We start from the raw sequence: 23,755 nt of genomic DNA, 5'->3' as shown, positions 1-23,755 counted from the left end.
TTGTTCAGAAGCATCAGAGGCATGCATACAGGGACTGACCCCATTTCTGGAAGATCTCTTCCACTTTGTTCTGGTTCAGAGACCACTCGTGAGGCATCATACTGCCCTTCTGAGCTTGTCAGCTATAACGTTGTATTTTCCCGGGATGTGCGTTGCTACTAGAAAACACTGGGAAGAAATTGCCCATTGCTAAACTCTCAGAGCCTCGTGACAAAGTGGGTATGATTTGGTTCCTCCTTGTTTATGTACCAAACCACCGACATATTGTCTGACTGTATAGCAATCATCCCTAGTGTAAGAGAGTCATGGAGTGCTTGCAACACCAGAAGCAGTGCTCTCATCTCCATAATATTGATATGCAAGTGGGCCTCGTGTTCCTGCCATATACCTTGGACTGTCCTTCCCAGATAATCCCCTCCCCATCTTATCTGGGAAGCATCCGTGGTCACTATAGCAACAGTTTGCCATGGAATAAAGGGTCTCCTGATGGTCACATGGCTAGACTGGATCCACCACCATAGGTCCTTTTTGCATGACTCTGTTATTCTTATCAGGTGGGCATCGGAAGTTCTTGAAGTGACCACTGGGAGAACAGGAGCCATTGAAGTATTCTCATGTGCATTCTGGCAAGAGGAACTAGTGTTATGGTCGAAGCCACTGTCTCTAGGAGTTTCAGAACTATTTTTTCCTTTACCTTGTCCTTGGTAAGAAGGCGAAGTATTTGCTGCCTGAGGGTTGAAATTCTGTCGGCTGGAAGATGTGCCATCATGGAAACAGTGTCTAGGTTTGCGCCTATGAAGGTAATATGTTGACAGGGCAACAAGGAAGATTTTTGTAAGTTGACTGCGATGCCTAACTGAACACAAATTTCCAAAGTCATATCCCTGGATTGTTGGAGTAGATGCTTGGTGGTGGCAGTTAGGAGCCAATCATCAAGATACAGAAATGCTTGGAATCCCAGATGCCTCAAATGACACGTGACTACTGCCACGCATTTGCTGAACACTCTGGGGGCTGTAGTGAGACCAAAGGGCAGAGCTCGGAACTGATAATGACTGGCTCACAGCCAGAAGCATAAGTGACTCCTCAATGCTCTGTCCATTTTTATGTGGTTGTACGCATCTTGGAGGTCTACTGAGCACATCCAATCATCTTTCCCTAAAAAGGGAAGTATTGATTGCAGTGTCACCATTCGGAACTTTGACTTTTTGACAGATTCGTTTAACTTGCTGAGATCCAATATGGGTCTCCAGTCCCCTGTTCTTTCTGGCACCAAAAAGAATCTTGAGTTAGTTCCGAATCCTGTTTGGTCTGCAGGGACTTCTTGGATGACTCTCTTGTCCAGCGACCTTCAGATTTCTATAGTTGCTTGCTCCCTTAGATTGGGTGGACCGTTCAGGATTGTTCTGCTTTGTGGGACAGGGTGGCAAAAGTGAATGGAATATCGTCTGGATATTATGCTTCGTACCCACTTGTCTCTTGTGATAGTTTGCCAGGCTTCTGGGTACAACAACAAATGTCCCCTGACTGCCTCCAGAGTAGAGCAGGTGGGCCTCCTTTCAGGAGGGCTGATAGGAATGTCTGTGAAAGGAATCGTGGTCACCCTGGTTTTGCGGACCCCCTTTGCCTCTAGGACGGCATCTACCATTGTTACCTACCCCTCTGCCCCTGGGGAAGGATTCACCTTGTGCGTCTTGGAAAGCTCCCTGGGATCTTTTGAACCACATTTTCACATTCTTCTGACCTTTACGGTAAGGTCTTGAAGGTACGAAAAATGTACTCCAATGGCAGACAGAGTTTTCCTTTCCCGCTCTCATCTGGTGAGTGTGTCTTTTACTTTGGGTCCAAACAGTTAGGAACCATCAAAGGGGGCATTAGTAAAGGTAGACTTAAAGGGCTCCACAAAATTGCACAAGCGCATTCGGGAGTGTCTCCTCCAAGGAAAGTCCTGAACCCGCTGCATAAGATATCAGTCTCATGGTGGAGCTGACGATAGAATTTAAGGTAGATAGCTGGGAAGAGACTTCCTCATTCACCCCCACAGCTAATGAATCTTGTAGAGTATTTTATTTTAATGACGAAAAGACACGTTTCTCATATCTGTCCATCATTCGAGAATCTTTGTTCGGAGGATGAACAGATGAGGATGTCTCAGAAAGTTCCTTCTTGGTGGCTGCTGCCACCACCATAGCATCTACAGGTACACCCTTTGAGAGAAACTCTTTTCCGGTAGGGGCTGACACAAACTTGTTTGGCCTCCAAGGAACTGGCTCCATAGTGTCAGGTGACTCCCATGCCTTTTGACTGACCAAGTCCATTAGTTCATCGAAAGGCGGAGACACCCAGGAGCCTGAAGGTTGAGATCCAAAGGCCTTCAGGTACACATACTCCTCATCAGAAGAGATGATGGTTTTCCAGCCGCCTTTCTGATTTAGATCTCTAGGATATCTGCAAATGAGGTATCAGAGGACCACCATGGGGACCCTTATGACTCCTCGAGGTCAGTATCTGAGGTGACAGACTCATCAAGGGAGTCTATATGCTTCTTCTTGCAAGTTCTCTTCTGAGGGGGCTCCTCAAAAGGGTATTCTGGGGAGGCCTCGGAAAAGGGGGCGGTTCACCCAATGAAGGATCCTGAGGCTCTGGATCTCTGCTGTCCTGTGGATGGGGTGGTGCCAAGACAGGAGCCGGTGCCTTTGGGGGACGAATGTCAGTATCCCTATGTAGAGCTGTGAAGGGGGACAGCACACTCTTCATCAGCTCAAAAGCAGATCCCACCGGTTCCAAGGATGTCTCTGGCTACGAGGAGACGGAGGACATCCCCGGCTCCAGGGAGATCGGCTGTGAGGTCGATGTGGGAGCAGAGTTTACCCGAGCCAACACACCAAGAGGTAGACTCACCGAAGAAGTTCGGGCCCGAGCGTCCCCCTTGGGGCCGGCTGGAGAACTTCAGCTCCCAGACACTCTGGACAGTGCAGAGAGAGTCGGAGCAGATATCGGTTCCGTAATCTCCTAAGGGTGTCCTGGAACCGATGGTTCTACAGTAAGTGGTACCAGGCACTCTGGATCTGAGACTCCAGCTTGGCTCAGAGGAGGAACAACAGTGGATGCAAGAGTCTTGTGAGGCTCCGAGACCGGATGGGTCAAAGCCTAGAACAATTTGGCTAGTGTTGGCGACTTCAGGAAGTCTGCGCACCACCCACTTCACGTCATCATCAGATAGGCTCCTTGTGGACCTGGAGGATAGAGATGGAGAACGAGATCTCTCCAAAATGGGAGATCTCAAAGTAGGGGAGACCAGTGGAATGTTAATGGACCAGCTACGAGGTACGGTATCTTGCGGTTCTTAAGATCTTGGGGCCAAAGAACCAGGTTTGTCAATAATGATGACCTCCGCCGGTTCTGAGGGTTGTGAAGCAGAGGAGGCAGATGGTTTGGAAAGTTTGACAATTTTTCTGGAGGCTCAGACTGAGCCAGAGAGACAGGTGATGGCCTTTTGGATATTTTATCCTTCTTTGAAGAACAGCATGATGAAGAAGAAGCAGCACTCTGCACAGCTTCCTCAAAGGTTGGCTTTAAGAGTCCCTTGAGAATCAGTTTGTTTTTCCTCTCCTGTAATATGAGTGCACTGAAGGAGTGGCAGAAAGTACAATCCTCCTGTAAATTAATAGTCCCTAGACAGTATACGCGAATGACATGTCCGTCTGTAATTGACATTTTCTGTGTATATTTCTGACAGTTTTTAAAGCCCGAAGGCTTGTGCTCTTTCCCCCTAGTCTTTAGTCATGACAGAAGAAAGCTCCCAAAAGGATTACAAAGGCAACTAACTCAGAACACTGATATATAACACACACTAATCTAATAAACACTGCACATCTAAGCATAAAATAAATTAGAAAACTAACTTACTCTGACAAAAAGGCGAGCACTAGGACCTCTAACTTAAACGGACCTATACACCAAGGAAGAATGCACACGCAGACGCTAATACTACCAGCCCTCTAACTAAAACCGGCGATTCGCTCTCTAATTTAAACGAGCTAAATGACCAACTAACTAATTGCAAGAGTATACTAAACGCACCACTACCATAAACTACGGGATACAATAAGGCTTGTGAAAAAAATGATGGCCAAACAGCAGCAGCCAACAGCAGAAAGAGATACAGTAAGCTACACGCTAAATCTAACTAATTCTACAAACATTATAAATGTAAAAAAATCCTAAAATTTTAAGCTAAATGAAAAAAAGACAAACAGCCACGGCCATGAAGAGCGCATCCAACCTCGTAAAGCGTCAAATGATATCTGGAGAGTTGCACCATTGCATCATGGGATACCTACCTGCAACGAGCCAAGTTTGAGATTTCCAGCTGTGTATTCGGCCGAGTCGGCACCAAGGATCGTCTCCAAACCCATCCAAGAAAGAATGAAGGCGAGCTTGGACAATATAACATCAAATGGTACAAATTGCCATAAACAAAGGAGACTGAGTAGAGGGCCAGGGCTTTTAGCCTATCCGTATAAGACAGGTGTTTGAGACCCTGGATTTTCCTGGTCAGGAACCTCTGTGGTCTCTCCAACTGCTGCATGTGCTTGGCAAGGTACATGCCAAAGGGGGCATTGTACTCAATGGGTCTGATAAGGGAAGAGTACAGGGATGTCATGACGATATTGTTCCTGGATGAAATAACCTTACTTATGATGTGGGCCATGTAGAAAGCCTTCCGTACAACAGAGGCAACACTGTGATCAAAAGTCAGGTTCCTAGCAACCTGGGTGCCCAAGTCCGTCACTACTGACTGCGTGTTTAGTATGTTATTAATGTATAAAAGGGGATAGTGATGCATTTCTTGGCATTAAGTTTGCGGCCATGCTTCTGGCACCAGTCACTAGTTTGGAGTGAGCAAGAAAACCTCTCACTCCAGCTAAAAGCAAAGAAAACTCTAACCAGCAATCATCCAAAAATAGACTGCAGCCCCTGGTTTAATTCAAGGAACCTTGTTGTTGCTGCTTGTGAAGTAGCCACTGAGGACCTGATCGCTTTGCCCCCCCCCCCTCACTTATGCGAGCAAGGAATCCTCTCACTCCAGATAAAAGCAAAGAAAACTCTAACCAGCAATCATCCAAAAATAGACTGCAGCACCTGGTTTAACTCCAGGAACATTGTTGTTGCCGCTTGTGTAGTGTAGGTGCCAGCTTTTGGAACTACTGTTATGCCTTGTTAAAATCTGTTACAGTCAGCTAGAGTGCATACCCCAGGGGCAATAGCTGCAAACCTTCTTCCTCTTAGCCCACCCCAACCCCTTTCATTCCGTTTCACTGTTGATAATTTGTTATATGTGAAGGTATTTATCCCCTCTCAGTAGTCATAGCTTTCAGTCCCTCCTCCTCAATACTTGTTCTTCAATAAACGCCAAACAGAAGTGCAAAGTCTCCAGCTGCTTTTCTCTTTAGCTACATTGTGTGCAGCAAACAATGAGCAAAGGGGAATACAAATATAAAAGGGAATAAAATCTGCCATTGCAGACTAGTAAACAGCATGCAACTTCCACCTGCGGTGTATTCCTACATACAGTTTTTCTTGGAGAAACCTTCCAGTCCTTTAACAAGGGTGCCTGTGTGTTTACCTTATTTCCTTGGCTGTCCTTGGTAATTAGCTAGGTTTAGCAGAGTCCCTTGGATTCTCACCTGCTACTTTAAATTCCAATTGAAGGTTTCCCTCCCTTACCCCCCCCCCCCAAGTGATTGCTCAGGTACAACACAACAAAGGTTTTAAAAACCCTGGATGCTATATTTGCTCTAATTGCAGCTGAAAGCCCTCCAGGTGTAGCATCTCTAGTAAGTGATAGTATTATTTTTCTTTTTTTTAATGTTGTATTCACACTGTAAACTCACTGTTCCTGCATAGAGTAGTACAGTAATTTCTCTTTCCCGTTATTTTTTTTTTTTGCGGTATAGTTTATATTTGGATATTAGAACTTATGTTTTTTCTTACTCCCAATTTCAGTAAACCTAAATTTAGAGTTCCTCTAAATGATAGTTTAGACTACTTTATAATGTCACATACTACTAGCTTAAAAATGATTCCAATAGCCTTCAAAAATAAGGGCATGAATCTACTTTTTTAACTGTGTCTTCATGAAAGCTTTTTGTTTGTTTGTAAACTACCTACTATGTGTCTTTTTTTCCTCCCCGTTGTCTCTTTTTAAAGTATGATTGTGCTGTTCCTGATATAGTCTCTAAGAACCTACCTGGTGACAAAGGACCCCATCAAATACCTTCAACAACCTTATTTTTTTTACCTTTTAAAAAACAAAAAATTATGGTTGCAAACCCGTTTTAAAGTAATGTAAACGGGTCGAGGGTTTTAATCCTCCCCTAAAAGAGACCTTTCACCCCCCAATTTTTCTTTAAACCCTTACAAAAAATCACCCTTCCCTATTAAAAGTATCCATTTGCAAAGACGAAACAGGTGAAAATTTCCCATTTAAAAACCCCTTTGAACTTGTTTAAAAGTCAAATCCTAGCCTTTTTTTTTTTTCCCACCCCTTTAAAAAGTCTCCCATGCTAATTTGTTTACCCCTTTTCCCCTGTTTTTAATTTCCTTTTTTGTTACCATGCTAAAAAGTTTCTTTCCAAAAGCTTTTTTAATTTACCCAAATTTCCCGGTTTGGGGATTTCCCTAAAAACCCCCCCAAGGGGCCCCTTTTTCATTCATTTTAACTTTTCCCTTACCAATTAACAACCCAAATTTTTCCCCCTTTTAAAATTCCCTTAATTTATTTTCCCTTTAATTCCTTTCCAAATATAAACCTGGCCATAAACCAAACTTCCTTCCGATTATAAGCAAAAGGGGTTTTTAAGGCCCCCATTTTTTAATTTTTTGCAAACCTTTTAACCCCCTTGAAAAATTTTAAATTTTAAATTTTTTAAATTTTCTTTATTTTCCTTTTACTTTTCCTAAAACCGTTAACTAACATCTTTCCCAGATCTTTTAAATTTACCAAAGGGGGCAAATGATATGACCTAAAAAAATCCTCCCCTTTTTATGGGAAAAATTCCCCCATTCAACACTCCTTTTTTTAAAAAAGATGGGAAAATTTCCCCCAAAAAATTTGTACCCTTTACCCAAAAATTTGGGCCCTAAAAAACCCCTAACACCTTTTTGGAAAACCTTTCAACTTAGTTTTTAAAAATTGAAATTTTGTTCTTTTTCCTTTGAATTTTTTTTTTAAGAAATGGTTTTAAAAAACCTTTTAAAAAAAATTTGGGGCCAATTTTTTCCAGGAACAGGGTTTTATTCAAATTTTTAAACCTGGTTTGACTTTTCCCGCCAAGGGGTCCCACCTTCCCCCCTCAAAATTTTCAAAATTTCGGGTTTTAAAAACTTTTCCCAAAAGGGTTTTTTTGGGTAAAAGAAACCAAAAACCCCCCTTTTTTTACAGGTTTAAGGGGTTCCACTAAAAATTTTTCCTTTTGAAAAACCTTTTCCACCAGTTTTTAAACCCAACCTAAAAGAAAGAAAATCAAATTAAATTTTCAAAAAATGAATTTTAAGGGGAACTCTTGGGGCATTGCACCCAAAAGGTTTCCCAATTTTGTAACCTCTTCGGGAAATTTGGGATCAGGAAAAAACCCCCAAATCTCTTAGGGGAACTAAAGCTGAACGGTTCCTTTTAAAACCCCAGGGGAAAAGCTTTAAATTACTTAATTTCTTCCTACACCCCTTTGGGGATCCCCCACCCACCATTAAAAAACTTTCCAGGCTTTCAAAGAAACCCAAAGGCCCAAGAAAATCCATCTCGAAAAAAATTTGGTTAAATTCGAAAAAACCCCAGAAACCCCACAAAATTTAAGTGAAAAAAAGTGAAACCCCTTTTACCAAAATTTTCCCCGGGGACTCAAATAAACCAAAAGGGTTCTGGAAACAAATTATTGGGCCTCAAAAAAAATTTTGGGAAAAGCGAGCTATGTTTTTAAGGCCACCCCCCAAATCGGGGCCCCAGGGTTTATTTAAAGAAAAAAAACCCCAAACCCCCCCCAAAGTCCCCAAAAAACAAAAAATTTTTGGCCCAAAAAATCCAAAACTGGTGCACCAAAAATTCTGAAATTCAAAAAAGGAGCTTTTAAAACTTCCATTTCCCTTCCAAAAAGAAAAAAAATTTTTAAGGCAATTAAAAAATTTCCCCAAATCCCCTTAAAAGGGTTTAAAAACTCTAAGCAACCCTATTTTCCCTTGTCAGGGGAAAACTCCAAAAATTTCTCCCCTCAATATAATATTTTAAAACCTAAAAGGGTTTTCGACCTTTCAAGATTATTGACTTTCCCAAAAACCAAACCTTCTAGTTTTCCCCTTCTCATGTCCCTAAAAAGTGAAACCCCAGTTTCTTTAAAACCCAAACCCTGTCCTAATGCACCCTTACCTTTTTTTATAAAAGTTCCGTATTTGGAGTTTAAAAAAAAAGCCTTTGTAACCTAAACCCATTTTTCCTTAAATGGGGTTCCTTTAAAAGGGCTTTGGGCCCGATTTTTAAAAGCCCTTTAAATTAAAATTGAAAATTTTGCAAATTCACACCCCACCCCCACATTTTGAACTTCATAAAAGGGGTTTTTAAAATTAAACCTGGTTTCACAACTTTTCAAACCCAATAACCCCTTTTTTAAAAAAAAAGTTTAAAATTTCACATAAATCCAAAAGGCTTTCCAGACCCAACTACCAAACTACTAGGTATCACCAAGAAAGTACAGTTTTGTACCTACCATAAATGTAGATGTTAGTGTTTTCACTGCTGCAGTCATTACATTTGGGGTTATCCGGGTCAGGCGGTCCCACAGTCGGCCGAGTTCCAAAGTCTTGGTCGGCGGTTGTTTCCCCTTTTTCCCCTGATGTCAGTGAGGGTATATAAGATGCCCAACGCCATTTTCTTCAGTTTTCTTGCCCCAGATGCCCCCAAAAGGTAGGCAATAATTCAATAAAACATACAAAAAAAACAAAATTTCAGTTACCAGCAAATACCCCCATAGGTGAAAAGGGGAAAAAAAGAAGGGGGAGGGAAACCGGGACGGCATTTACACTCGAACATCTACATTTATGGTAGGTACAAAACTGTACTATGTTCATCGTTCACTGCTGCAGTCATTACACTTGGGTGAATCCCAAAGCTGGGTGGGTGGCTGGTTCTATAAGGATTGGGGTGGCTATAAGGCCCTGCGACTGCAGTGGCAAAGCCGCTCTGGATTTAGAGTAAAGAGGCAAGGGAATGCTTGGTAAGGTTGCAGAACTCCAAGTTGCGTTTCCCAAAATTTTTTAGGTACTCCTCTGGGGGGAAGTTGAAGTGGCTGTTGCCCTGGTGGAATGGCCTAAGGGAGGCAGTTTTCCCATGTGTTTTAGAAAACATAAAATGTCCTATCCATTTTGAAATGGTCTGTTTGAAATGCCCCTTTTCCTGCAGCATATGCAAAATTTTATTTTTCCCTGAAATTTTTGTTTTGTGTATGCCCAAAAGAATGCAGAGTCTCTCCCTTTTTCGGGGTTTTTGGAAAAAAAGTTGGCAAGTGAATATTTTGGGTTTTAGAGCCACACTGATACCACCTTTGGCATAAAGTAGGGTTTGTTCTTAAAGAACCCTGTCTGTAAAAATGATGAAAGGTTCCACTGCCATTAGTGCCTGTAAAAAACTCTTGCTGGGGTTATTGCCGGGAGCAGAGCAGTTTTCCAGACATTTTTAATCTGCTGATTGCTGGCTAAAAAGGAGGAAAGTTTTTTTCCAAGAAAAATTGAGGTCCCAAGTTGGGTTGGTGCTCTCGGGCGGTCTTATGTTTTAGCCCTCTGAGGTACTGTTTTAAAAAGGATGAGAAAAAAGGGGATCTGTGTTGTAATGAGCGAGATGGCAGGGCTGGATCTTAATGGATGAAAAGGATAGGCCTTTGTCCAGCATCTCAGTTAAGTATTGAAATTCTGAAATTTTTGGGGACAAGAGGGTCAAGGCTTTGAGCCTGGTTCCAGGCACAGAATCTCTTCCATTTTCTGAATAGGTTTCCTGGTGCTAGGCCCCCTGGCCTCCAAAATGACATCCATAACAGCTTTGGAAGAGGTGTTGCTGCTTGACTAAGGAATCTGCCATGCAGCCAGGTTTAAGGTTTTGAGCTGGCTGTGCGGGATCTGATTGTTTTGTTGAGTCAGAAGGGGTTTGGGTAAAATCCAGGGGGCCTTGAGTTTCTTTAAGATTGGGTACCAGTGCTGGCCAGCGGGGCAATCAGGATCATTTTGGCTTTTCTTGTCTGGCTTTTAGGGGTACCTTTGAAAGGAGAGGCAGTGGTGGGGAAAGGGATAAACTTTTAGGTTTTCCAGCTGAAAGGGGCATCCACTTTCCATGCTTGTGTGTTAAGTCCTTGTGCAGAATTTGTAGTTGGCAATTCAGTGGGGGGGCAAAAGATCTATGTCTGGGCCCCCATTTTTGTTATCATGCTGAATACTTGTGGATTTAATTTCCATTGTGAGGATCCATGATGTTTCTGCTTTTTCCAGAGTATTTTTCTTTCCTGGCAGGAATTGTGCTTGCAGATGAACTTGATAGGGTTTGAGCTGTGTTCCACAAAGGGCATGGCTTGCTGCAAGGGATAAGAATGAGTGCCCCTTGCTTGTTTATGTACCACATAACTGTGGTGTTGTCTGTCTTTTTAGTAGTTGTCCTGGATGCAGAAGGTCCTTGAAAGCTGTTAGGGCATTTTAACAGCATCTCTTTTGATTGATGTGAAGATGCATTTGGTCTGGTTGCCCCGAATACATTTTCCTGCCATGTGTGCTCCCCCAATCCCGCATCTGTTGTTAGTGTCTGCCTGGCTGTGGGTAGAGTGAAAGGCTGTCCCTTTTTAGGTGACATGCCTGTGCCCACCATCGAAACTCCTTTTTAGGCAGGGGGAAAAAGTGGTATTACTGTTTTCCCAAAATGTGACAGTGTTGAGTCCAAACACTTTTTGGTACCATTGTAATTTTCATATGCAGTCTGGCATATGGATTTAGTATGCAGGATGCCATGAACCCCCAAGGGCCCGCAGAAATTTTCTTGCAGGGGGTTGGGTTTTTTTGCCATCAATTGAAAGTATGAGTCTTTGCTTGTCTGGGGTGAGATAAGTTCTTTTTTAAGCTGGCACCCAGGAATATTATCTCTTGTGAGGGCACTAGTTTTGACTTTTTTGTTTTCTGTGTACCCCAGGCAAATTAGCAATCTTTTACAAATGCCAGATGCTTTAGAAGAATGTCCTTGCTCTCTGCTTGAATAAGGCAGTCGTCCAAGTATGGATATATTTGAATTCCTTTTTTTCTGCAAAAAGCAATCACTGGTGCCGGGCATTTTTTGAAGACCCTGGGAAAGGTGGATAAGCCAAAGGGCAGTGCAGAGAATTGGTTGCATTGGCTATGAATCTGAGGGATCTTCTGCAATTTTGTCTGATAGGGACATGCAGGTATGCCTCTTTTAGGTCCAAAGTAACCCAAACCTTCTTGCCCAGCATGGGAAGAAGCTGCTGAGTCAACATTTTGAATTTGAACATCCAGGTAAGTATTTAGAGTGAAAGGTCCAGTATGGGTCTCCAGGCTTTGTCCTTTCTGGGGACCAAGAAAAGTCTTGAGTAAAATCCTTGTCCTTGTTCCTGTTGTGGACTTTTTGCTCTCATGTCCATGAGGGCTGTAATTTGTTTTGTGCCTCTGCCCATTGATTTGGGGGCAGGTCTGGCATTCCTTTTGGAAGGTGAAAGTGGAACCTGTAACCTTGAGACACAATATTCAGAACCCATTTGTCTTGGGTGATTGCCAATTTTTGAAAAAAATGCTAGTTTTCCCCTAAGGAGCTCCAAAAGGAAGTGCTTGGCATTTGAAGGGGGAAATCATTGGGACTGTTTCCTTAAGGTTGTGACTTTTCTTCCCTCCTTTTGGGGAAGCACCACTGTGTGGTTTTAAGATTGGGGCTGAGATCTGCCTCTTGGGCGTCTGTATCTGCCTCTATAGTTTTGTCTGACACTGGAAAGGACCAATTTTTGGAGGGCCAATTTCTGCTAAATCTAGGTGGCTGTCCTTCACTGTTTGCATAGATTTTGCCTTATCCTCCATTTTCTTTAATACCTCTACTGCCTTAACATCAAATAAAATATCCTGCTGTAAAGGGGCATCCAATAATTTTGCCTTAACATGATCAGGTAAACCTTGTTCTTTTAACCAAGCATGCCTTAAAAAACCTGTAACCCGCTCTACAAAAGCCTCTAATGAATCAAAACCACATTGCAGAGTATGTTTTCCCACTTGTTCAGCTGCATGCAATAAATCCTGCATTTCCATAGTCAGGATTCTGAGCTTGTAAGCATTTTCTGTTTTAAAAATATTGTTGGTATTTAAGCATGTGAAACTGGCAATTTAAAGCCCCTTTCTGCTAAAGTTGCAGAAGTGTAAACTTTCTTCCCCATCTTCTAATGCTCTAGAATCCCTGTCAGAGGGAACTGGATTTTTGCGTGGAAGCCTTTTCCCCCCTTTTGGGGCCCTGGGAAATAGTTTCTGGGTCAGCAACAGGGTTTTATAAAGAAAATTTTTGAGAGTCAGGGACTCTGTAGTACCTTCTTTGACTGAGCAGGGGCAAAGAATCAGGATTTAAACTGGATTCAGAGAACACATCATCCACAAATCTAACACTGGGGAATAGCAAGGGGGCCCGTGCTGAGGCAATAAAAAAAAGCCTTTTCTTGGGTTCTGAGTAATCCTGGCCCTTTCCCCAAAGGAAATGCTCCCTCATGGTATGTAAAGTTTCCCCAAAAAAGTAATCCTCAGGAGGGAGGCTGAAGGGATTCTTCAGCATCAGAGTCCTCATAGGGGTAAAGAGTATCCCTGGTCTGAAGAGGAATGAAGAAATGGAAACCTGGTCAGAGGAATCATAGCTGTATCCTGCCTAGGCCTTTTTTCGGAGGGGGTGGGAACCCTGATCAGAGTAATTGGTCTTGGCCATTTTAGCATCTGTTTTTAGGCATGGAGGCCTGTCCAGGTGAATGCTGTACTTCTTTGTCTTTAATGGGTTTGACTTGGCTGTAGATTTAATGGTAAGGGGAAGGTCTGAAAAAACCCCAGAAGCCGATGCCTGCTCAGGGGTCGGACCCATCTGAGGGGGTTTGTTTCCCTGGCCCAATACCTTGAGTTTCCAGAGGCCAGTCTCCACATGGGAGTCGGGGGCCCCGTGGCTCTGAGGTAGCGGGTGTCAGGGGCTGTGGGCCTCACTGAGAACCGGGGACTGGCCTAGAAGAGGCTTCACCCCTTTTGGGCCTCGGGTGCCTGTCCTTATCCTTGTCTTTGCGTTTTTTGGTTTTGTCGGGGTTTTTCCCGGCATGGTATAATTGAACCCGCCAAAGTAATGCAGCAAAATCAAACCGGCGTTTTAAAGGGTTGTTAAATCTAGCACAAAACCGACAACTAGTGACGGTGGTCGGGCCTAAGGAATACAGTAAGAATGAAAATCCTTATGAGGTATTTGCTTCCCACAAGAAATACAATTATTAACTTTTTCTGACATCGGTCTGAGGCAAGAAAAAGTTTCCCCCAAAGGGTATTAGCTTTATTGAAGACTTGGTTCTGAAATTTTGAAAATCTCAGGAGTTGACCGCACTTGGAACTGCTTTTTCTTGGGGACCCCGGCAAGAAAGACTGAAAAAATGGCGGCTGCATCTTATATACCCTGGCGCACTGGCAGGGAAGAAAAGGCAACCGCGGGGCCAAAAACTTTGGGAAATCTGGCCCATTTGGACCCCCTGGGGAGGATAACCCAAGTGTAATGACTGCAGCAGTGAAACCGATGAACATCTAAAAAAACACAACCTTAAAAAATAAAATGGATACTTTTTAAATTTAAACAGTGTACCTATTGTAAATATTTTCTAAAAATTTTTGATCTGTTAAGAAATTAAGTTTAACATTCAAGCAGGGAGCAATACTTTTAGTATATTGGGAAGGGGGACAAAATGTATTCATTTTACAAAAACACAAAAAAAGTTTAAAAATTGCAAATAGTTTTTTCAGAGATGAAAGATTTTAACAAACTTTTATATAAACAAACTTTGGGGTGAAACAATTTTTGTTTTTTAAATTTGAAAATATTTGTATTTCTGGGGGAAAATATTTGAAAGATGTGAAAAAAGGATCTTTCTTAAAAGCATTTTACCCCCCGTTTAAATGAAGTTTTTTTTTAAAAAAATTCACATTTTACATACCTGTATTAAGTGATTTTATTGTAATTTTGCAAAATTTTGAAAGGGGTGTTTCCACTTTAAAAACTGAAGCATTTTTTTTGATTTTTTAATTACTATTTTTTAAAGCTTGTTCTGATGAGTCTTTTTGCCTAATGAAGCATGTTACCCGGGACCCCCCCAAAAAGGATGGTTGTGATAGGAAAAAAGTACAGTTCATGACCATCTTTATGAAATTTTCCTGCCCCTTTCCCGGATGAAAAAAAAAAAAAGGGAGTAGCAATATATTAAATTCCCCATAGGGTTTTCTGAAGCTGTAATATGAACCAATGGGGTTTAATGTCAGACGAATGTAAAGTCAACCTTTCTGCATGGTGGCAAAAAAATATGGGGGGATGTGGGGCATCCCCTTTTTTGCCTGTTTTGTCGGTCCGGGTGTCCCATGTACAGGCATAAGCTCATGGCCAACTTTCACCTGGGGGAAAACAACCCCCATAAAAGAAACCAAACCCGTAGAAAATTGATCCCTTTAAGATGGAGAGTACCCCGAAACATGTGTAATGTTTTCCCCAAACTGGAGTGGAAAGAGAAAAGGGAAAGGGAATTTGTTTTGGGCAAAAAATTCTGTCTGGAAACTTTTTTAGGGGGGGCTTGCTCAGAGTCAATTGCTGAGGTCTTTACCAGACTTTTTCCCAGTTGGGGCCATGATGGCCTTTAACAAACAATTTAAAAGGCCCCCTTTTTTTTTTTGGGAAAAAAGGGGAAATTTTTTTTTGGTAACCCCAAATCCCCAAGATTGTCTTTAATACCTCTACTGCCTTAACATCAAATAAAATATCCTGCTGTAAAGGGGCATCCAATAATTTTGCCTTAACATGATCAGGTAAACCTTGTTCTTTTAACCAAGCATGCCTTCAGACACAGATCCTGTAACTGCTGCTCTACAAGAAGCCTCTAATGAATCAAAACCACACTGCAGAGTATGTTTTCCCACTTGTTCAGCTGCATGCAATAAATCCTGCATTTCCTTATAGTCAGGATGTTCTGAGCTTGTAAGCATTTTCTGTTTTGACATTAAATATTGTTGGTATTTAAGCATGTGAAACTGGCAATTTAAAGCCCTTACTGCTAAAGTTGCAGAAGTGTAAACTTTCTTCCCCCATCTGTCTAATGCTCTAGAATCCCTGTCAGAGGGAACTGGATTTTTAGCTGTGGAAGCCTTTACCCCTTTGGGACCCTGGGAAATAGTTTCTGGGTCAGCAACAGGGTTTTTATAAAGATATTTGTGAGAGTCAGGGACTCTGTAGTACCTGCCTGGCTTGACTGCAGCAGGGGGCAAAGAATCAGGATTTAAACTGGATTTAGAGAACACATCATCCACAATATCTAACACTGGTGGAATAGCTAGGGGCCTGTGCTGAGGCAATAAAAGGAAGTATCTGAGCCTTTTCTTGGATTCTGAGTAATCCTGGCCTTCCCAATGGAAATGCTCCCTCGTGGTATGTAAAGTTTCCCCAAAAGAGTAATTCTCAGGAGGAGAGGCTGAAGGAATTGATTCTTCAGCATCAGAGTCCTCATAGGGGGGTAAAGAGTATCCCTGGTCTGAAGAGGAATCAGAAGAAATGGAAACCTGGTCAGAGGAATCATAGACTGTATCCTGCCTAAGCCTTTTATCTGGAGGGGGATGGGAACCCCTGATCAGAGTAATTAGGTCTTCGGCCATTTTAAGCATCTGTTTTTTAGGCATGGAGGCCTGTCCAGGTGAATGCTGTACTTGCTTCTTTGTCTTTAATGGAGTTTCGGACTTGGCTGTAGATTTAATGGTAAGTTGTGAAGGTCTGAAAACACCCCCAGAAGCCGATGCCTGCTCAGCGGCTCTGGACCCATCTGAGGGGTTAGTTTCCGTAGGCCCAATACCTTGAGTTTCCAGAGGCCCAGACATCTCCACATGGGAGTCTGAGGCGGCCTGTGGCTCTGAGGTAGCGGGTGTCAGAGGCTGTGAAAGCGCCTCACTGAGAACCGGTGACTGGCCTAGAAGAGGCTTCATCGTCAGTTTTGGGCCTCTGATGCCTGTCCTTATCCTTGTCTTTGCGTTTTTTTTGTGTATTCCGGTCGATGGTTGTTCCGACGGCATGGTATAATTGAACCTTCGGCCAAAGTAATGGCGAGCAAAGTCAAACCGACGTTTAATAGTGCGCTTGTTAAATCTAGCACAAAACCGACAACTAGTGACGTCGTGGTCTGGGCCTAGGCATGGAATACAGTAAGAATGAAAATCCTTATGAGGTATTTGCTTCCCACAAGAAATACAATTATTAACTTTTACTGACATCGGTCTGAGGCAAGAAAAAGTTTCCCCAACTGGGTATTTAGCTTTATTGAAGACTTCGGTTCTGAAATTCGAATTGAAAATCTCAGGAGTCGGCCGACCGGCACTTGTGAACTGCTTTTGCTTCGGGCACCGCGTGGCAAGAAAGACTGGAAAAAATGGCGTCGGTTGCATCTTATATACCCCTGGCGCACTGACGTCAGGGAAGAAGCGACAGCAACCGACGCCGGACAAAGACTTTTGAACTCTGGCCGATTGCGGGACCGCCTGACGGCAGGATAACCCAAGTGTAATGACTGCAGCAGTGAAACAAGATGAACATCTAAAGAAACACAACCTTCAAAATAATAAAAATGGATACTTTTAAATGTAATCAGTGTACCTATTGTAAATATATTTATACTGATACAAACTTTTTTGATCTGTTAGAGAAATTAAGTTTAACATTCAAGCACATGGCAGCAGCCATACTAAGAATTTAGTATATATGGCAAGGAGGACAAAATGTGATTCATTTTACACGGGAAAACACAATCAAAAGTTTAAGAGTCGCATTAGTAGTCATGTTTCAGAGATAAAAAGAAAGATTTTAACAAACTTCTTATATAAACAAACTTGAAACTGATGAAACAATTTTTAAGTTTTTAACTTTAGAAAATATTTGTACTTCTCTAAGACGGGTGATATAACTAATATTACTGAAAGATGTGAAAATAAATGGATCTTACATCTTAAGAGCATTTTACCCTCCCAGTTTAAATGAAGTTTTTTCTTTAAACCAGAATTCACATTTTTACATACCTGTATTAAGTGATTTTATTGTAATTTTGCATTAATTTGTGAAAGGGTGTTTACATAGCTACATTTCACTTTAAATTTTAGACTGATCATGCTTGATTCTTAATTGATTTTTAATTAATTAGCTATGTATTTAAAGCTTGTTCTGATGAGTCTTTTTTTGCCTAATGAAGCAGTGTTACCTGTGAAAGTACTCTGGCCTGACAAACAGGACCGGTGGTTGTGAGTAGGCCCGAAGTAAAACAAGTACAGTTCATGACCATCTTTATGAGGAATTTGCCTTCCAGACCTACACTTGCCCTTCCTGGATGACATTAACAAAAACAAAAGGCAGTAGCAATATATTAAATTCCCTATGAGGTACTTATCTGAAGCTGTAATATGAACCAATGGGATTCAATGTCAGACTGAATGTATGAGTCAACCTTTCTGCATGGTGGCAAAAAAGATATGAGGATGGTATGTGCGGACATCCCTTTTATGCCTGATTTTGTCTGGGTCTACGAGCGATGTCCCATGTACAGGCAGTGGCTCCAAGCTCTTGTATACAGGCCACACGTTGGGTCACCTGGGCGGAATACAACCCACATATAAAGAATACTGCAACACTGAATAGAAGGACATCATCAGATCCCTTTAAGATGGAGAGTACCCAAGAAACATGTGTAATGTTTTCCCAAGCTGGAGTGGAAAGAGAAAGGCAAAGGGAAGGGGGGGGTTTGTTTGGAGTCCAAATAGACCCTGGTCTGTCTGGAAAGACCGTTTTTTGAGGTGGGGCTTGCTCAGAGTCCTAATCTGCTGAGGTCTTTTACCAGACTTTTTAGCCCTTAGTTGGAGGGGGCCATGATGGCCTTGTAACAAACATAGGCTTAGAAGGATAATTCCTTTGGAATTTTGGTACAGGGGAATCCAAGATGTGCATCAGTTCCTGGATCTCCTTACCATTCTCCTGTAAGGTTTTAAACAAGTCTGCCCACAGTAGACCCAAACAGGGCTGACCTGTCCAGAGGAGCATTCAAAAGTTTGGATTTAATGTCCTCTTGCAAAAGGTTAAAGTCTCAACCAGGTAAATTTTCTCAGGACCAAACATGTAGCAGCTGCCCTAGCTGAAGCCTCCACAGCATAATAACTACATTTTATTGAATGGCAGGCCACCTGAGAAGATGCCCCAAGCAAGGATGAAGCCAAAAAGCAAGCAAAAAATTTTGGAAAGTTGAGACGAGTTCCAAGGTGTATTTAGTCACGTGTGTTTGACAATTGATAGCCATAAAGACATGGGTGGCAGAAGTGTATTATACTTTTGCCTAACCTCTCCATATGTCTGCTATCTTTGTCAGAAGGAAGAAGAAAGTTGGAGGGAAGTAACATTGAGGGCTTATCAGAAGCCACTGTAATGACAGAAGAGTCAGCAGAAGGGGCTTTGAAAAGAAACGTAGTCTCCAGGCACCTTGCAGAATCTGTCTGGTTTCTTGGGTGCTGCAGGCTGGGAATCAGTCCTACTGGAAGATGCAAATGCATCCAAAAATGCAGTTAAGACAGGAGGCATGGCTGAGGGACTAGAAGTATTTACCTGAAATAAATTGTAAAGAATAGTTGCGTAAAATCTTACCATAACCATAGATGTCCTCCTCTTCCATGTTGCAGTATTCATACTGTGGGATTTCTCGCCTCAGGCGACCCGACGTCGGCTCCTATACAAAAGCTTAAGCCTGGTTGCTGTAGGTGCGTGGGACATCACATGCAGGGCCATAAACCAGGGACCATAAATGTGACATCTGCAAGCAGAGACCTCAGAAGGTGAAACCCAGAAAAAGGTGTACAAAAGAACAAGTTGAGGCCAAGGAGCAAATGCCCCTGAAGGGCTGTACAGATTAGCCTGTAGGGAGTGGATAGAGAGGTCAAAAGACCAACCACCAAGTAGAGATGGAAAAAAAAGGCAGTATGGAGGGTGGGAAGTAATACTGCAATATGAAAAAGAAGGACATCTATGGTTATGGTAAGATTTTACACAACTATTCTATGTCCTTCTAGTCCCATGTTGCAGTATTCATACTGTGGGAGAGTACCACAGCTTAGGAGCGAAGGGAGGGGGCAAAGGTACAGGATTACAAGAATCCCTGCAGGACTGCTCTGGCAAATCCTGCTCTGGCCCTGGAGACCTGGTCTAGCTGGTAGTGTTTTGTGAAAGTGTGAACTGTAGACCAGGTAGCTGCTTCCATGATAGAGCATGTGTCCAATCCTCTAAGAAAGGCTTTGGGAGTAGACATGCCTCTAGTGGAATGAGCCCTAACTCCATGAGACAATTGTTTGCCATGATGTGAGTAGCAGAAGAGAATGGATTTCCTGATCCAACAGGAAATGGTTTGTTTGGAGACTGCCTTACTCAGAGCACTGGGGTGGAAGGAGATGAAGAGTTGATCAGATCTTCTGATGGACTTAGTTTTGACTAAGTAGAATCTCAGTTGTCTGTGCACATCTAGGGAGTGAAGAATCCTCTCTGCGGTATTAGTTGGAGAGGGGAAGAAGATAGGTAAGTGAATGGACTGGGGTTTAAGGATAGTTCGTTCACCACTTTGGGCATGAAGGAAGAGTTTGTGCACAAGGTCACCCTGTCATTGTGGAAGGTGGTGTAAGGAGGAAAGGCCATGAGGCCCTGTAATTCAGACATTCTTCTAGCGGAGGCAATGGCCACTAAAATTAGAAGTTATGTACTTACCATAACGTTCCAGGTGAGGTGTTCATCTCGCCTTTGTTCTTACACACGGGTTCGGAGCCGATCCTCTGCTCAGAGTCGGCCGCATCACAAAGCTCTGCAACTTAGAGAAGCTCGAGACCAGACTATATCCCATAATCCTCCTTGCTATCCCTCAGATCTAGTTTGCAAGAAACCAGACCGCTAATAGTCAACTTGGTCAAAGACCTTCACATTCACACGGCTATCCAGGAACACCTTCTGTCTATAATATCTAATGCCTACGGGAGGTGAACTATATCCCACTGGGGACACAGAGCAATGAACCCAAGAAAAGGGAAAAATCCTGACCAGACTCTAATCTTACCCGTTCTTCCATAACGTGTGGGGAGGGAAAGGGAGGGAATGTAAGAACAAAGGCGAGATGAACACCTCACATGGAACGTTATGGTAAGTACATAACTTCTAAATGTGAAAGTGTTCAATCTCGCCGTTTGTTCTTACACACGGGTAGCGTCCCTAGCTCCGTCACCCTGGGTGACTCATGGAAGAATGTTCCTTAGCACAGTGGAACCAAAGGATGTCCTGTCCTTAGAAGCTCTGTCCACTTTATGAGTGATAAATGTATGAGGTTTAGCCCACATTGCTGCTGCACAAATCATGTCCAATGGTAAGCGAGCTGCATGAGCTAAGGAAGTGGAAACGGCCCTAGTAGAATGGGCCTTAGGCTTGAAAGGTAGTGGCTGATTCGAAATAGAATACACAAACCCTATACAACCAGAAAGCCATTTCGATAAGGTACGTTTCGTGACTGCCATACCCTTTTTGTTGTCTGCAAACGAAACGAATAGCTGATCTGACTTTCTATGATCTTTTGTCCTGTCCAAGTAAAATCTCAGTTGCCTATGCACATCCAACTTGTGCAGCATATATTCCAATTTGTTTGAATGATTCTTGAAAAACGTGGGGAGCTCTATGGATTGGTTGATATTTAGGACAGAACATACCTTGGGGAGGAATGACGGGTTTGTGCGCAAGGAAACCCTATCTGGGTGGAAGATCAAGTACGGTGGCCTGACTGATAATGCTTGTAATTCTGAGACTCTTCGAGCTGAAGTGACAGCAACAAGAAATAGTGTCTTCCACGACAAGAACTTTAGGAGGCAGGATGAAGCTGGTTCGAAGGGCGGTAACATCAGTTGCGACAACAATTTCAAATTCCATAGGAAAAAGGGCTCCCAAATGGGTGGACGAAGGTGGAAAGTTCCCTTCATAAAAGCCTTGCAAAGCCTGTGAGACATAATAGAAGAGTCCCCTTCACCAACATGAAAGTTAGATATGGCCGCCAACTGTACTCTTAAGGTGGAAGTAGAAGCCCCTTCGTGAAAGAGTATTGATAAGAATTCCAGAACTTTGTGAAGTGGAGCTACCAAGGGATCTATGTGTTGACCTGACGCCCAACATACAAAGCGTTTCCATTTGCTCCTGTAAAGCTTTCTGGTGGAGGCTTTATGAGAGACAACCAGAATGTGCTGAACCGCAGGAGAGAGAAGCTCTGACCTGGCTAGACAGGGAAGCGGAGCAGCCAAGCTGTCAGTTTGAGGGATTGAAGGGATGGGTGAGGAACTCCCGACGAATGAGTCAATAGATCCGGCACTGGATCCAGAATCCAAGTTTCCTCCCTTTGATGGGCTCGAAGAAAGGGGAACCATATCTGCTGAGGCCAGAATGGCGCTATGAGGATTATCATCCTTTCCAGGTTCCTGGCTTTCTGTAGAAATTTGGGAATCAACGGGGCAGGAGGGAATGCATACAGGAGACCCGGGGGCCAATCGTGCATGAGAGCGTCCTGGGAATACCCCCTGGAGCGGGTAGAAGGGCAAAGTAGCTTCTGCATTTGGCATTCAACGGGGATGCAAACAGATCACAGCAAGGCTGGCCCCATCTGCGGAAGATCCTTTCCGCCACTTGCGGTTTGAGGGACCACTTGTGAGGTAACAGGATGGCTCTGCTCAACCTGTCCGCAATGACGTTGGATGACCCCGGGATGTGCGTTGCCACTAGAAAGCGACCCGTGGACTCTGCCCATTGCCAAATTTTCATGGCCTCTCTGCATAACGGGTAAGACCTGGTTCCGCCTTGTTTGTTTATGTACCAGACCACAGACATGTTGTCCGTCTGAACTGCCACTGTTCCCAGAGGTAAGAGAGCTTGGAAGTGTTGCAACGCTAGAAACACCGCCCTCAACTCCAGAACACTGATGTGCAGGTTGTACTCCAGATTGGACCATTCCCCTTGGACCGTTCTTCCCTGAAAAAGTCCCCCCCCACCCTATCAGAGAAGTGTCCGTGGTTATTGTGGCAGTCGGTTTGGGTAGGACAAATGGGCGACTCATTGTGAGATCCTGACTGTTCACCCACCATGAAAGATCTCGTGTGCAAGAGTCTGTTATTAGTATCTCGTGTGATAAGGGTAGCTGCTGGAATGACCATTGCGCGAAAAGCAGCCATTGGAGGACCCTCGTGTGCAATCTGCCCATTGAACTGCAATCAGAGACGCTGCCATCAGTCCCAGAACCTTTAACACTAGTATGGCCGGGGCTTTCCTGTTCTGAAGAAGAAGCAGAACCTGTTCTTTGAGGGCTGATGCTCTTAGTGGAGGAAGCAGTGTTAACCTTGTATCTAGATCTGCCCCGATAAATGAGATATGCTGTGAGGGCGATAAGGCAGATTTTTCGACATTGATTGAAATTCCTAAATGGGAACAAAGGTCGACTGTGTAGTCTCTGGCTTGTACAAGACAATGCTTGGTGGTGGCGGTGAGGAGCCAGTCGTCCAGATACGGAAACACTCGGAATCCTTGTCGTCTCAAGTGAGACGCCACTACTGCCATGCATTTGGTGAACACCCTGGGGGCTGAGGTGAGACCAAAGGGGAGAGCTCGAAACTGAAAATGACTGGCTCCCAGCCGGAAGCGCAGGTAATCTCTGGACGGCCTGGCCATTTTGATGTGGTAGTACACGTCCTTGAGAACTATCGAGCACATCCAATCGTCCTTCTGTAAGAAGGGAAGGATCGACTGAAGCGTGACCATCCGGAACTTTTCCTTCCTTACGAAGGTGTTGAGTCTGGTGAGATCCAAAATCGGTCTCCAGTCCCCTGTCTTTTTTGGAACTAAAAAGAACCTTGGAGTAAATTCCGGATCCTCTTTGGTCCGCCGGGACTGGCTGGATGACTTTTTGAGCAGCTTTGAAATTTCTACAGTTGCTGGATCTCGCAGATGGGGTGGCAAATCTGGAAATCTCTTTTGTTGAGGTGGGGTGGACGTAAAGGGAATTTTGTATCCTCCGGTTACTATGCTTTTTACCCAAGAATCCGAGGTAAGATTTAGCCAGGCCTGTGGGTATAAAGCCAAGTGACCCCCGACTGCCTCCAGAGCAGAACAGTCGGGCCTCCACTCAGGAGTGCTGGAAGGGCTTCCCAGGGACGGTATCCCTGTCACCCTGATTTTGCAGACCCCCTCTGTCACCGGGGCGGCGTCTTCCATTTCTTCCCCCTCCTCTGCCTCTGGAGGGGGTATCACTCTGTGTGGCTTGGAAAGATCCCAGAGTCTTACGGAACCACATTTTTCCGCTTTGTTGCCCTATGGGGAACGGTCTAGTTGGAGAGGAAAAACGGACCCCAACAGCAGACAGGGTCTTCCCTTCTTGCTCAC

The 23,755-nt window shown here is 43.5% G+C and overlaps 1 protein-coding gene across 1 annotated transcript in view; it reads right to left on the bottom strand.

Annotated features, from left to right (window-relative positions):
- Window positions 1–23,755, bottom strand: part of GPBP1L1 (GC-rich promoter binding protein 1 like 1) — a 1,437,510-nt gene that overhangs the window by 988,414 nt on the left and 425,341 nt on the right. Inside the window, exon 5 of the mRNA XM_044070363.1 lies at window positions 16,659–16,674. Within this exon, the coding sequence (XP_043926298.1) occupies window positions 16,659–16,674 (16 nt within the window). The remainder of the gene's footprint in view (window positions 1–16,658; window positions 16,675–23,755) is intronic.

Source organism: Protopterus annectens, chromosome 4.part1 (assembly GCF_019279795.1).
Source record: "Protopterus annectens isolate FY-2018-M chromosome 4.part1, PAN1.0, whole genome shotgun sequence".
Classification (NCBI taxonomy): domain Eukaryota; kingdom Metazoa; phylum Chordata; order Ceratodontiformes; family Protopteridae; genus Protopterus; species Protopterus annectens.
This window is presented reverse-complemented; position numbering and strand designations above follow the sequence as displayed.